Consider the following 14,941-nt stretch of genomic DNA (forward strand, 5'->3'; position numbering starts at 1 on the left):
TCGTTCGTACTTCTACACTACCGTTCAAAAGTTTGGGGTCACTCTGAAATGTCCTTATTTTTGAAAGAAAAGCACTGTTCTTTTCAACGAAGATCACTTTAAACTAATCAGAAATCCACTCTATACATTGCTAATGTGGTAAATGACTATTCTAGCTGCAAATGTCTGGTTTTTGGTGCAATATCTCCATAGGTGTATAGAGGCCCATTTCCAGCAACTCTCACTCCAGTGTTCTAATGGTACAATGCGTTTGCTCATTGCCTCAGAAGGCTAATGGATGATTAGAAAACCCTTGTACAATCATGTTAGCACAGCTGAAAACAGTTGAGCTCTTTAGAGAAGCTATAAAACTGACCTTCCTTTGAGCAGATTGAGTTTCTGGAGCATCACATTTGTGGGGTCGATTAAATGCTCAAAATGGCCAGAAAAATGTCTCGACTATATTTTCTATTCATTTTACAACTTATGGTGGGAAATAAAAGTGTGACTTTTCATGGAAAACACAAAATTGTCTGGGTGACCCCAAACTTTTGAACGGTAGTGTAAATCATAAACGTCTTTTTTTTTTTTGGTCGCCTTTTTTTGAACCTTTAGTGTTTATTTAGCCTTGTATTATGATTATTAAAATCAGCCCCACTTACAAACTTTTTTTTTTTTAAAAGGATAACAAAGAATTGCATGAGCTTGAGCTCTATGATGTCCATTTTCTCCAGTTTTTACTTCCTGAAGTGAACTTAACCTGACCTAGTTGTGATTTCAGCAGTGTCTTTTGGCGTGTTTGTTCCAGCCCCACCTTGCTCTTTGATCTGTCGGATCTGCCGCACCGTCTCCTTCAGGATCGCGCACTTGTCCGGTTTGACGTTGAAGCTGTCGATGTCGCTGAGGTTAGCCGAGATCAGCTCCGCTAGCTCCTCGATGTATTTGCTCTCCTGTTCTCGGCGCCGCTTCTCACACCTGCAGGGGGCACAAGAGCAAACCACAACCTTCAACACAGCCACATTAACTCATTAACGGTTCATTGTAAGCCGTGGCCGTACCCGAGGCCGGGCGTGTCACAGGTGGACAGGCTGCGCTTGCGATCGGGGCACAGAGGCTCCATGGAGTTTTCCCCCACACCGCTCATCTTCTAAACATATCAGCACCTACAAAGAGACAGATGGATAATGAGGGGCGGAGCCAAAACATTACACCACAGCACTGGAATCTGATTGGTCAAAAGCTGCCGAGTCGTACAGCTGCAACTCACAGGTTTATATTAACGCGCTTGTTCTAATACGTCATCGTTTCTATAGCAACAGCTCGTCCACAGGGACGTGTACAGCGGACGCGCCACATGAACGGTTTTTAAAAATAGTTGATCAAGTTTTCTGTGATTTATGTAACGTATCTGGAAGGAGTCTCCAGTGTCAGCACTTTAACAGTCGGAGGTGAAGCTGGAACATCTTCAGGACGCTGATGAAGGAACGACTTTTTATTAAATGTAACTAAAAACGGATAAAAATTATGAAAGTGTCATTCTTTAATAAATAATTGTAATCATTGTGGTGTAGAAGGAATAAAACACTGCACTGATGGAATATCTCTCTCTCTCTCTCTCTCTCACACACACCTCACCTGTTCAGCAGTGTTTTAATGATGAGCTTCTGCTTCGTCCAGCTTCACATCCTGAAACACAAACGAGAAGAAAGCAGAGTTTGTGAGATGTGAGGATGATGAACGTGTGTGATGGATGAAGAGCACTGATTTGTGTGAACATGTGATGGGAGGGATCACCGGAGCAGCATTTTCCTCCCTCTCTCGCGCTGTGTGTGTGTGTGTGTGTGTGTGTGTGTAAGGTGGCGCTTGTTTAGAGAGAAGATGAACATGAATGATTCAGGACAGTGAGGAGGAGGAGGAGGAGGACGAAGCCCACAGCAGCAGCAGCAGAGTCTCTCATGACTAATGATGTTTGTGTGTCTGAGACGCATTAGGCAGATGTTTACACACGTCAAACACCGCTGTCTCACTCACAGAGGGAGACCGAGAGAGAGGGACAGACAGCATGAGAGACAAACAAATTCACAGACAGATGGCATGAGGGAGAGAGATAAAGAGTTAAACAGCATCAGACAGAGACAAAAAAAAGAGACAGACATGCAGAGGAAGAGAGAAAAACAGCACAAGAGAGACAGACAGATAAGCAGATACAGAGAGACTGAGACAAACACAAAGAGAGACAGACAGATAAGCAGATACAGAGAGACTGAGACAAACACAAAGAGAGACAGACAAAGATGGAGTGAGAGAGAGACACACATGAACAATGAGGCAGACAAAGAGAGAGAGAGAGAGAGAGAGAGAGAGAGAGAGAGAGAGAGAGAGAAAGAGACAAAGACAGGACAGTGTGAGAGACGGGCAGAGAGGCGACGATGGAGAGACAGAAATGTCCATCTGAAACTGGAGAGAAAGAATAACAGAGAAAGAGAATAAAGACAGACAGAAACAAAGACACTGAGACAGACAGAAAGACAAACCAACACAGAGATCTGTGTGTGTCTTCAGCAACACTTCCTGTTTTAGCCAATCACTGTCGAATTTAAATGATAAAACACACGGTTGTCCATAGCAACAGGTCTGACCCCGCCCACTCCCACTTGTGTAGGAGTTGGTGAGTAAAAGTCCGTATACGGTTCTGTGTTGAATCTGCGCTGTAGGGTGTGATATAACCGTGTCTCCTACACCGTATCGGCGACGCGGACCCCAACAGCTGTGATTGGCCCTTTCGGTAGCGTCACATTTCCAGCTGTTTCTTCTTCTCCGTGAAAATGAGAAATCTATTATCGCGGTATTGTGGCTTTCAGGTTTCTCACGCGAGGTTTCTTTTCCCCCAGTACATTTCTTTCAAAACAACATTCAGTCCGTGTTATTTTCTGTTTATTATTCCGACAGGAAGTCGATACGATGGGACAATGTCCTCACACTGAAAACAAGACGCCGCTCATGCCATCCACCCGAGCCCGTCTGACCTCGATTTCGCAGACGATTTCAGTCTCCTTGCAGACGCCATCTCTGCAGCGCAAGATCTGCATAGACTCGAGCAAGCAACACAAGAAATCGGCCTCTTCCTGAATGCTTCTAAAACCAAACACACATGTACAGACCCTTCCACTACCGATGGCCTATCTGCCCTCGACGCAGCCCTCACCGATAAGGTTGATGCCTTTAGATACCTGGGCGGGTTCACCAGCACAGCCCACGATACAGAGTCTAGAATCGGTCAAGCATGGAGTGCCATCCACGCCCTCCAAGAGGTATGGAAATCCCCCATGTGTAGGTCTGCTAAGTTGAAAATCTTCAAAGCTTCTGTTCGGCTCGGAGTCCTGGTCCCTTATGACCTCCCTTTCAAAGAAACTTGATTGCGCATATACACATCTCCAGAGGGCTGCCCAAAACCTCCTGGAGATCTCATACAACCAACAGAGAGTTATACGGCAAGCTCCCACGCATCCCCAGCGTCATCGACCATCATTACATTACAGGCATTTAGCAGACGCTCTTATCCAGAGCGACGTACGTGGAGGTCAGGTGCCTTGCTCAAGGACACTTGAGCCATTCCGGCTGATCCGGAGAATTGAACTGGCAACCTTTTGGTTCTCTAACCATTAGGCCATGGCTTCCACAGGCAGGCCATATTATGAGATATGTGATGAACCTGCAAGGAAAGTTCTGCCATGGCAACCTGGAAACGCACGCCGACATGGTCGTCCTACTCGGACGCTGAAATGCACCGTTGAGGAAGACCGCGGTCTGACACGCAGTGACCTGATTCATGTGACGAAAGACAGATGAACGAAGGAAGTTCATAGCGTCACCACCTGGAGCTGGATGACCCGGCAGCAGGCATTCCGACACAATTACAGAGCTCTAGGTGTAAAAGCAGTAAATTGTGGTGTTTCATGTGACAGCGCCTCCTAGAGGAGACACGCACCTTACACGCAAGTATAAAACCCTTCGCCCTGCGTGAGCATCAACGGGTTCTACGCCAAAGTATAAATCAGCCTTAAAGCGTTCCTATAAGCAGCTCCGTAATCACACTTTACAGACAAAATGTTAGCGGTAAGATAATACGAGTGAACGATCTGAACTAGGGCTGCGTACCTAAACGTAACATCAGGTACAGGTACCGGTACAGAGGTTTAGGTGCAGGTCCGGACCTGTACCTGAACAATTTGACAAATTCTTCAGAACTTCTTCAATAATGACAGAAACATTAATAAACTGTTGACAACTTGTCAGTATCTTTATTCAAAGAAAACCGAACATAACTAGGTTTCCGACCTCACTTCTCAGTCACCCTCTCAGTCTCACACTTAGTTCACTTGGGACAAAAAGTCATAAGTTGTCTCACAGCGAGAAGTGACTACACTAGAGTACTACAGACTACGCGCAGTCCGCGGTGTTTAACTTACGCAGCAAAATTACACAAAGCAACAAAGGCTGCCAAAGGAAAAATGGCTGACCTGCTTTTGAGTCTTTTTGACCAATCAGAATGCTGGATCAGCCAAGCTCTCGCAATGTCTCGTGAGACTGTGGCGAGAGGATCTCAAATCAAAGATGGCTCCGATTTCAAGTTTCAGCGCGGCATTTTACGTCTTTTCCAGTGCTAAATTTGCGTCTTTGTGGCAGTGTTGCCAGATTGGGTGGTTTTAAGTGCATTTTGGCGGGTTTTGAACATATTTTGGGCTGGAAAACGTCAGCAGCATCTGGCAACACTGCTTTGTGGTAGGATTTACGCATCTTCAGTCACAAAATAAGCAGATACTTGGTGTAAATTTATATCGGTACAGTACCGGTACTTCATGATCCGGTATTTTGGACCTGTACCGAATCGATTTTCACGGTACAGTACCGGTACACAGTACCGGTACGCAGCCCTAATCTGAACCCTGGTCCAGGTCCTGTGTCTGTTTTCCATCAGATATCAGTACCGGTACCATATGGTACGGTCCAGTGGAAAAGGGTTTCCCGATCATGAGCTAAATCACACAGTAAGAGGTTCAGGAACACCTTAAAGCCATGAGCTCTGTGTGTGAGATCAGAGGCACTTACGGTAATCCACACAAGACCAGGGCACATAATCCAGTCGAGAAAACCTTGGAGACAAAAACAAACAAGAAACAATCTGTACTCAGAGAGAGAGAGAGAGAGAGAGAGAGGAAACAAACACAGAGGTGTTGTGTTGAGAGTTGGACACTGACCCCCTGAAATTACTCGTTATGGTAATGAGCCAATCAGCAGCCAGTTGTTATCCATCTGTACTGTGAAGTGCCATCTTGCAGCATTTGACTGAATCTGAGCAGAAAGTAAAGCTCTAAACACTTCAGAATTCACCCTGCTCCTTCCATCACAGGTCACATCAATAAACACCAGTGACCCAGTTGGCAGCCGTACACGCCCATGTCCACCATGTTTACACAGATGATGCCATATGCTTTGGATCATGAACCCTTCCTTTCCTTCTCCGCACGCGTCTCTTCCCATCATTCTGGTACAACTTCATCTCGGTTTCATCCGTCTCACGAATCGTGCTCCAGAACTGCTCAGGCTTTCCAGCAAAGTCTAATCTGGCCTTTCTCTTCGTGAGTTTGCATCCTGATGTGGACCCTCTGTGTTTACCTTCATGAAACTAAAGCCCAATTTATGCTGACAACCCAGTTCTCGCAGACGGTGTCGCAGACAGTGTCTGCGTAGCCCCCCCCACCTTCGCAGACGCTCTGCGCGCACCTCCCAAAAACTGTGACCACCGCAGAAGCCTCGCAGACAGCGCCGCAGACAAGAGGGCTCTGATTGGTCCACTCTACCCGCTGTACACGCACTTCCGCTTCCCTACTTTCCCGGTTTTTGTTTTCACGACCGGCATTTTTAAAAACACGAGCGAAGATGGAGCAGCATGAAGAGCGGTTGATTGAGGAAGTACGGACATCTATACGACTCCAGTTCTAGTCATTATAAAAAAAAAAGTTCTAGTCATTATAAGTAACCGGAGGATAAACACTCCACTAACCACACCCACCAACTACTCCTAGCGACTTCGCGCCCCCTTGCGTTGTGCCGGTGAATAACATCGCGCACGCCTATTACTCCCCGCTCAACGATAAATTACAACTGTCTGCGAAAAGCTATCTGCGAAAGCCTTGTCGCACGAGCATGCAGAGGCCTTCAGTGTATCTTGATGGGAGACTTTGTCCGTGATAGTCCTACCTCCTCGGGAGCGTTCTTGACTTGGATAAACGTGATGAGGTTTTTCTTCAATCAACCAGAGCGTCAGCGATGCAGTAGCCCACACGGCCGTACCATGAGAAACCAGACTCGTTTATAATTAGTTTTCTGCTCTTCATGAGAACAATTTGATCTTCCAAACAAAACAATCAGAATCCACTGAAAACTCAGGGAAGGAGTAGCGATTTTTGTGAATCGTGGACGGACGCCGTGTGATGGCAACAGCTCATCGCCCTTTGGCCGGTGAGCTAATAACAAGGAAAGAATTCTACGATCATCCACTTCGTTTCCGTGGTCTTCCAGGACTTTTGGTGTTGCCGAGCTCGCCAGTGCATTCCTTCTTTTTAAGAATGTAAACACCATTGATTTGGCCACTCAAAGTTTCTGATATCCCTCTGATGGGTTTCCCCCAGTCTAATGAGGGCCTACGTCACTTTTTGGACAGCATAGCAAGAGTTCCCGTGAACAGCTGACAAATGCAAGTTCAACACTTGGAATCAACTCCAGTCCTTTTATCTCCTTAATTTGTCATGAAATAATGAGGAAACAGGCCACACCCAAAACCTGGCCATAAACCTGCTCATCAGTGAACTGTCTAATTACTTTTGAACCTGTGGAAATGGAGGCACTGTGCAAAAACGGTTAATGTGATATTTTTGTTAAACTCCCTGAATTAAAGCTAAAAGTCCACACTTCAATCGCATCTCGAAGGCTTCACTTCAAAGTTCAAAGAGGAAAAATTATGGAAATTGTGTCACTGTCCAAATACTTACGGACGTGACTGTGTATCGCTTCTAAAGCAGAAAATAAACGATCGCTTTCTCACACCAGCGCTGGAGTGAAACATCAGGACCGAAAGTGTGATACAAGATTCTAAGATCAAAATGTGCCATGATGCGTGTGTGTGTGTGTGTGTGAGATGGCTGGCAGGAGGGTCAGTGTAAATGTGAAACACACACACACACACACACACACACACACACACACACACACACACACACACACACACACACACACAGAGCGTGGGCCTCCAGTCTGTCTGCTCCTGTTACCACTTCTATATTTTGAGTGTGTGTGGGTGGCTGGGCTGAGTCAGAGTGTGTGTTGTGTGTGTGTGTGTGTGTGTGTGTGTGTGTGTGTGTGTGTGTGTGTCCACGCCTGTGCCTTTGCTACACACCATTTAGTCAGTCAATACCGACGCCTCCCAGACGGCGCGTCAGTGTCCTAACCTCTGTTTACTAAACACTCACACACACACACACACACACACACACACACACACACACACACAGTAACGCCCCGCTCAGCTCTCTTCCTGCTGAAGCTGCAGTGTTCTTTTCGAGTTCTTCACTTCATCCTGATCCCCTCAGCTCCGAGAGTGAAATCTATTTCTGTAGAAGGGTTTCATGTTTTAAACAGATTTACTGTTCCAGTGAGCACAGCGTTTACACTTTACATTAAAAACATCCGCAAAGTTTAAAATCACAAAGCAGCTCAAATTAATGATCAGCCTGTCCGAATGGGCGTGGCCTAATATTCTAATGAGTGCGCTTGCATGACAGTTCAAGTACCAGCACACAGATTTTAGTGAGAGTGAGGGTGATGGTGAGAGTGATGGTGAGGGTGAGAGTGATGGTGAGGGTGAGAGAGTGATGGTGAGAGTGAGGGTGACAGAGTGAGGGTGAGAGAGTGAGGGTGAGAGTGATGGTGAGAGTGAGGGAGAAGGTGAGAGAGTGAGGGTGAGAGTGATGGTGAGGGTGAGAGAGTGATGGTGAGGGTGAGAGAGTGATGGTGAGTGAGAAGGTGAGAGTGTGAGGGTGAGTGAGAAGGTGAGAGAGTGAGGGTGAGAGAGTGAGGGTGAGTGAGAAGGTGAGAGAGTGAGAGTGAGGGTGAGTGTGAGGGAGAGAGAGTGAGGGTGAGAGTGATGGTGAGAGTGAGAGAGTGATGGTGAGAGTGAGGGTGAGTGTGAGGGAGAGAGAGTGAGGGGGAGAGAGATGGTGAGAGTGAGGTGAGAGCGAGAAGGTGAGGGTGAGAGTGTGAGGGTGAGAGTGAGGGCAAGAGTGACGTGAGTGAGAAGGTGAGAGAGTGAGGGTGATGGTGAGAGAGTGAGGGTGAGAGTGAGAGAGAGTGAGAAGGTGAGAGTGATGGTGAGAGTGAGGGTGAGAGTGTGAGAGTGACGGTGAGTGTGAGGGAGAGAGTGTGAGGGTGAGAGAGTGAGGCGAGAGTGAGTGAGAAGGTGAGAGAGTGAGGGTGAGAGTGATGGTGAGGGTGAGAGAGTGAGGGTGAGAGAGTGAGAGAGAAGGTGAGAGTGTGAGGGTGAGAGTGATGGTGAGGGTGAGAGAGTGAGGGTGAGAGTGATGGTGAGGGTGAGAGAGTGAGGGTGAGAGAGTGATGGTGAGAGTGAGAGAGTGATGGTGAGAGTGAGGGTGAGAGTGATGGTGAGGGTGAGTGAGAAGGTGAGGGTGAGGGAGAGAGTGAGGGTGAGTGAGAAGGTGAGATAGTGAGGGTGAAAGAGTGAGGGTGATGGTGAGTGAGGGTGAGTGAGAAGGTGAGAGAGTGAGAGTGATGGTGAGAGTGAGGGTGAGAGAGTGATGGTGAGAGTGAGAGAGTGAAGGTGAGAGTGAGAAGGTGAGGGTGAGAGAGTGAGGGTGAGTGAGAAGGTGAGAGAGAGTGAGAAGGTGAGAGAGTGAGGGTGATGGTGAAAGTGATGGTGAGAGTGAGGGAGTGAGGGCGAGAGAGTGAGGGCGAGAGAGTGAGGGTGAGAATGATGGTGAGAGAGTGAGGGCAAGAGTGAGGGTGAGAGAGTGAGGGCGAGAGGAGTGAGGGTGAGAGTGAGAGAGTGAGGGTGAGAGTGATGGTGAGGGTGAGAGAGTGAGGTGAGAGTGAGAGAGTGATGGTGAGAGAGTGAGGGTGAGAGTGAGGGTGAGAGAGTGGTGGTGAGAGTGAGGGTGAGAGAGTGAGGGTGAAAGAGAGTGAGGATGAGAGAGTGAGGTGAGAGAGAGTGAGGGTGATGGTGAGAAAGTGAGGGTGAGAGTGAGGGTGAGAGAGTGAGGGTGAGAGTGATGGTGAGAGTGATGGTGAGAGTGATGGTGAGAGTGAGGGTGAGAGAGTGAGGTGAGAGTGAGAGAGAGAGTGAGGGTGAGAGTGAGGGTGAGAGAGTGAGATTGATGGTGGGAGAGAGGGTGAGAGAGTGAGGGTGAGAGTGATGGTGAGGGTGAGAGAGTGAGGGTGAGTGAGAAGGTGAGAGAGTGAGGGTGAGTGAGAAGGTGAGAGAGTGAGGGTGAGAGTGATGGTGAAAGTGAGGGTGAGAGATAGGGTGAGAGAGTGAGGGTGAGAGTGAGGGCGAGAGTGATGGTGAGTGTGAGGGCGAGAGTGAGTGAGAAGGTGAGAGAGTGAGGGTGATGGTGAGTCAGGGTGATGGTGAGAGAGTGAGGGTGAGAGTGAGAGAGAGTGAGAAGGTGAGAGTGAGAGAGTGAGGGTGAGAGTGACGGTGAGTGTGAGGGAGAGAGAGTGAGAGAGTGATGGTGAGAGTGAGAATGATGGTGAGGGTGAGAGAGTGAGGCGAGAGTGAGTGAGAAGGTGAGAGAGTGAGGGTGAGAGAGTGAGGGTGATGTGAGAGAGTGAGGGTGAGAGTGATGGTGAGAGTGATGGTGAGGGTGAGTGAGAAGGTGAGTGTGAGGGAGAGAGTGAGGGTGAGTGAGAAGGTGAGATAGTGAGGGTGAGAGAGTGATGGTGATGGTGAGTGAGGGTGAGAGAGTGAGAAGGTGAGAGAGTGAGGGTGATGGTGAGAGTGAAGGTAAGAGTGAGGGTGAGAGCGATGGTGAGGGAGAGAGTGAGGGGGAGAGAGTGAGGGTGAGAATGATGGTGAGGGTGAGAGAGTGAGGGCAAGAGTGAGGGGGAAAGAGTGAGGGCAAGAGTGAGGGTGAGAGAGTGAGGGCGAGAGTGAGGGTGAGTGAGAAAGTGAGAGAGTGAGGGTGAGAGTGAGGGTGAGAGTGAGGGTGAGAGGAGTGATGGTGAGGGTGAGAGAGCGAGGGTGAGAGATTGAGGTGAGAGTGAGAGAATGAGGGTGATGGTGAGAGAGTGAGGGTGAGACAGTGATGGTGAGAGAGAGGGTGAGAGAGAGGGTGAGAGAGCGATGGTGAGAGAGTGAGGGTGAGAGCGATGGTGAGAGAGTGAGGGTGAGAGAGAGGGTGAGAGAGAGGGTGAGAGAGTGATGGTGAGTGAGTGAGGGTGAGAGTGAGGTGAGAGTGAGAGAAAGTGTAAGAGAGATGGTGAGAGTGAGGGTGAGAGAGTGAGGTGAGAGTGAGGGTGATGTGAGAGAGTGAGGGTGAGAGTGATGGTGAGGGTGAGAGAGTGAGAGTGAGTGAGAAGGTGAGAGAGAGGGTGAGAGAGAGAGAGAGGGCGAGAGTGACGGTGAGTGTGACGGAGAGTGAGGGTGAGTGAGAAGGTGAGAGTGAGGGTGAGAGAGTGAGGGTGTGAGGGTGAGAGAGTGAGGGTGATGGTGAGAGTGATGGTGAGAATGATGGTGAGGGTGAGGGAGTGAGGGCGAGAGTGAGGGTGAGAGAGTGATGGTGAGAGAGTGAGGGTGAGAGAGAGTGAGAGAGATGGTGAGAGTGAGAGAGTGAGGTGAGAGAGAGAGTGAGGGTGATGGTGAGAGAGTGATGTGAGAGAGAGGGTGAGAGAGTGATGGTGAGAGAGTGAGGGTGAGTGAGAAGGTGAGAGCGTGATGGTGAGTGAGGGTGAGAGTGAGGGTGAGAGAGTGAGGGTGAGAGAGAGTGAGGGCAAGAGTGAGGGTGAGAGAGTGAGGGTGAGTGAGAAGGTGAGAGAGTGAGGGTGAGAGTGAGGGCAAGAGAGTGAGGGTGAGTGAGGGTGAGAGTGATGGTGAGAGAGTGTGATGGTGAGAGTGATGGTGAGGGTGAGAGAGTGAGGGTGAGAGAGTGTGATGGTGAGAGTGAGGGTGAGAGAGAGGGTGAGAGAGTGAGAGTGATGGTGAGGGTGAGAGAGAGAGGGCGAGAGAGTGAGGGTGAGAGATAGAGAGTGAGGGCGAGAGAGTGAGGGCAAGAGAGTGAGGGTGAGAGTGTGAGGGTGAGTGAGAGTGAGAGAGTGAGGGTGAGAGTGTGAGAGAGAGAGAGGGTAAGAGAGTGAGGGCGAGAGAGTGAGGGTGAGAGTGTGAGTGAGGGCGAGAGAGTGAGGGTGAGGGTGAGAAGGTGAGAGTCAGGGTCCGCACTGTGTGTGTGTGTGTGTAATGCACTGTGTGTGTGTAATGCACTGTGTGTGTGTGTGTGTGTGTGTGTGTGTGTGTAATGCACTGTGTGTGTGTGTGTGTGTGTGTGTGTGTGTGTGTGTGTGTGTGTGTGTAATGCAGTGTGTGTGTGTGTGTGTGTGTGTGTGTGTGTGTGTGTGTGTAATGCACTGTGTGTGTGTGTGTGTGTGTGTGTGTGTGTGTGTGTGTGTGTGTGTAATGCACTGTGTGTGTGTGTGTGTGTGTGTGTGTGTGTGTAATGCACTGTGTGTGTGTGTGTGTGTGTGTGTGTGTGTGTGTAATGCAGTGTGTGTGTGTGTGTGTGTGTGTGTGTGTGTGTGTGTGTGTGTGTGTAATGCAGTGTGTGTGTGTGTGTGTGTGTGTGTGTGTGTGTGTGTGTGTAATGCACTGTGTGTGTGTGTGTGTGTGTGTGTGTGTGTGTGTAATGCACTGTGTGTGTGTGTGTGTGTGTGTGTGTGTGTGTGTAATGCACTGTGTGTGTGTGTGTGTGTGTGTGTGTGTGTGTGTGTGTGTAATGCAGTGTGTGTGTGTGTGTGTGTGTGTGTGTGTGTGTGTGTGTGTAATGCACTGTGTGTGTGTGTGTGTGTGTGTGTGTGTGTGTGTGTGTGTGTGTGTGTGTGTGTGTGTAATGCACTGTGTGTGTGTGTGTGTGTGTGTGTGTGTGTGTAATGCACTGTGTGTGTGTGTGTGTGTGTGTGTGTGTGTGTAATGCACTGTGTGTGTGTGAAAAATAATCTGATCATGAAGATGCAGCACAATCATCTATTCAAGACAGATCAGAGGCCACGCCCACTTCACTAAGACTGACAGTTCCAGTCTCCTCGACCATAAATGACGACAACTGGCAGAACCTTCACACCTCTGTCTCTCCTCCATCCTCCTCCTTTCAATGTGCATTCTCTCCATCCTTCCTTCTGTCTCTCTGTACTCCTACTTGCTATCTCTACATCCATCACTCCATTTTTCTTTCTATCTCTCCATCATTATTCTCTCCATATTCCTCCTCTCCATCTCTCCATCCTTCCATCTCTCCATCCTCCTCCTTTCAATATGCATTCTCTCCATCCTTATCTTTGCCATCCTCCTCTCTCCATCCTTCCATCTCTCTCTCCCTCCATCCTCATTCTCTCTGAATCCATCCTCTCCTCCAGCTCTCTCTTGCCCCCTCCATCCTTCCTTCTCTCAGCTCTCTCTCCATCCTTCCTCCTTTCTGCATCCATCCTCTCTCTCCATCCTTCCTTCTGTCTCTCCATCCATCTCTCCATCATTATTCTCTCCATACTCCTCTTCTCTATCTCTCCATCCTTCCATCTCTTCACCCTCATCTCTGTATCTCTCTCCCCCTCCCCATCTCCACATTCTCCCCCTCTAAAATTTCCTTCCATCTATCCTTTCATCTTCACTTCCTCACCTCTCTCATCCCTCCTTCCATCTCTTTACCCTCCTCTCTCCACCTCCCCTTCCTCCCTTTCTCCTCTCTGCATTCCTCCACCCTCATCCCCTCTGCTCTCTATCTCTCCACTTCCTCCATCTCCCCTTCCTCCATTCCTGCTCTTCATTTCTCTCTCTCTCTCCAGATGGAGAGAAAGATTAATGCTTTGCTTTGCTCTTCACAATAGCCTGGCAGGACAGAATAATTTGTTTTTCTTTCACAGCTACACCTTCTTTCTCTTCCCTTCTCTTTCTCTCTATCAGTTCCTCCTCTTCTCCACCTGTCTGTTGCAACATGGAAGATCTTGTATGCAAAAAAAAAAAAAAACTACCACAAAAAGTCACTGTCTGATGAAGCCCAGTTAGAGAAAAAAAAAGGCAGGATTTATTTATTATATTTAACATTATTTCTATTTATTTCTTACAAAAATGTAATTTTTTTAATTTGCTCTTAAACGATCAATGTCTGCTCATTTTATCTGTCACAATTTTACACCCAACCTCATCGCAGACAAAAAAAAAAAGCCCAGGATGATCTTCCTTTTTACTGCCTGACGGTTGCCGTGCCAACCGGTGCATCATAATAGGAGGAGGAGGAAGAGGAGCCCACCTTGTGACAGATTGGAGAGAAGATGCAGTGATCCTACACACACACACACACACACACACAGAGCCCTGGCTCTGAGAAAGACAGAGAGAGAGACAGACAGACGGACGGCGAGACAGACAGACGGCATGATAATAAGCTCTTCTGTTCAACACCGAATGCTCATTATTATTATTATTATTATTATATTACCACTGAACAGCCAATGGTATTAATCAACATGCTAATGACGGCACAGGAAACAGAATTAGCATGTTAATGAGGAGCAGGACGCAGGACGCGAGCAGCTTTTGTTCAGTGTTATTAATAAAACAGCTGATAAAATCAGATTAGCCACCAGACTCGATTTACTGTGACGAGATAAAACGGTGAACGATGACGGTGGACCACAGCGCTGCCGAGTTCAGGACTCGGACTGAACCGTTACTATAGCAACGGTAACCAGCATTTGCAATTAGCGCTGCACTAATGAAAGAAATCGCTGATTACGGGGGCGTTTTCTTACAGTAAGGAGATGTTTATTTCATGTTTATGGAAGGAGTCTCCAGAGTCAGTCTTTGTGGTTTCATTGTAACACGACAAGCTGGGGGTTATTTTTTTATTTACGTACTTTTTTGATGTCAACATCCAACTTTAGCTAAATTCACCAACATCACACTCAACTACGTTTAGTTAATTAGACACCGAAGAATTTTCACGTTTTTCTACAACACTTGACGTTTCCTAGCATGTTTAATTTAAAAAAAAACTATAAAATGAATTAAAATATTCTCAGTGCATTATTTAATGGTTTACACGACTTCATTCATGCAGCTCCTCTCTGATTGGTCGATATTTTGCAGACTTCGCTGATTAGCTCCCGAACTCGTTCACGTTACTGTGGATTTTCAGATTCATGAGTTTTTCCATCGTTGTCCTGGACCAAATAAAACATTAAAGATCTGCTCCGAACACTGACACATTGCAGAGGGATACGACACAACTACCACATCACGATCCTCAGGCATTTCTCCAGCACACGATACACATCACCAGATACACGTTCACTAACAAACCGCTGGCAGTACCACAGCCGCATTTAAAACAACCGCTGTAAGAATACATTTGGGTTTTTTTATGATAAAAATATACTTTAAACAACAGATTTAACCCGATGAAGCCCAGGCTATTTTCACTACCGTTACTTTTCAGCTCTTGGCCGTTATAAGGACTCGCCCTACATGCTGTACCTTGTGTTTTCCAGAACAGAACAGTCTCGGCTATCCAGATCTTCCATCATTTCACACCTGGTCTCTTTTAAAGGAAGCAGACTCGGTCCTCTTTAAGTGGACCAAAAAGTGGACCAACAGAAAAAGAACTCAGTTCTTTTTGTGTTCACACTG

General features: G+C 47.7%; 1 protein-coding gene across 4 annotated transcripts in view; it reads right to left on the reverse strand.

The window, feature by feature from the left end:
• LOC132896364 (nuclear receptor coactivator 3-like) overlaps window positions 1-14,941 on the reverse strand; it is a 156,897-nt gene that overhangs the window by 51,153 nt on the left and 90,803 nt on the right. For all 4 annotated transcript variants that reach the window (XM_060937139.1, XM_060937137.1, XM_060937138.1 and 1 more), the window contains 3 exons: window positions 1,615-1,665; window positions 1,038-1,142; window positions 794-954 (listed from right to left, as the gene is read on the reverse strand). In XM_060937139.1, the coding sequence (XP_060793122.1) occupies window positions 794-954; window positions 1,038-1,123 (247 nt within the window). In that variant the 5' untranslated portion in view covers window positions 1,124-1,142; window positions 1,615-1,665. The remainder of the gene's footprint in view (window positions 1-793; window positions 955-1,037; window positions 1,143-1,614; window positions 1,666-14,941) is intronic.

This window comes from Neoarius graeffei, chromosome 13 (genome assembly GCF_027579695.1).
Source record: "Neoarius graeffei isolate fNeoGra1 chromosome 13, fNeoGra1.pri, whole genome shotgun sequence".
NCBI classification, from domain to species: domain Eukaryota; kingdom Metazoa; phylum Chordata; class Actinopteri; order Siluriformes; family Ariidae; genus Neoarius; species Neoarius graeffei.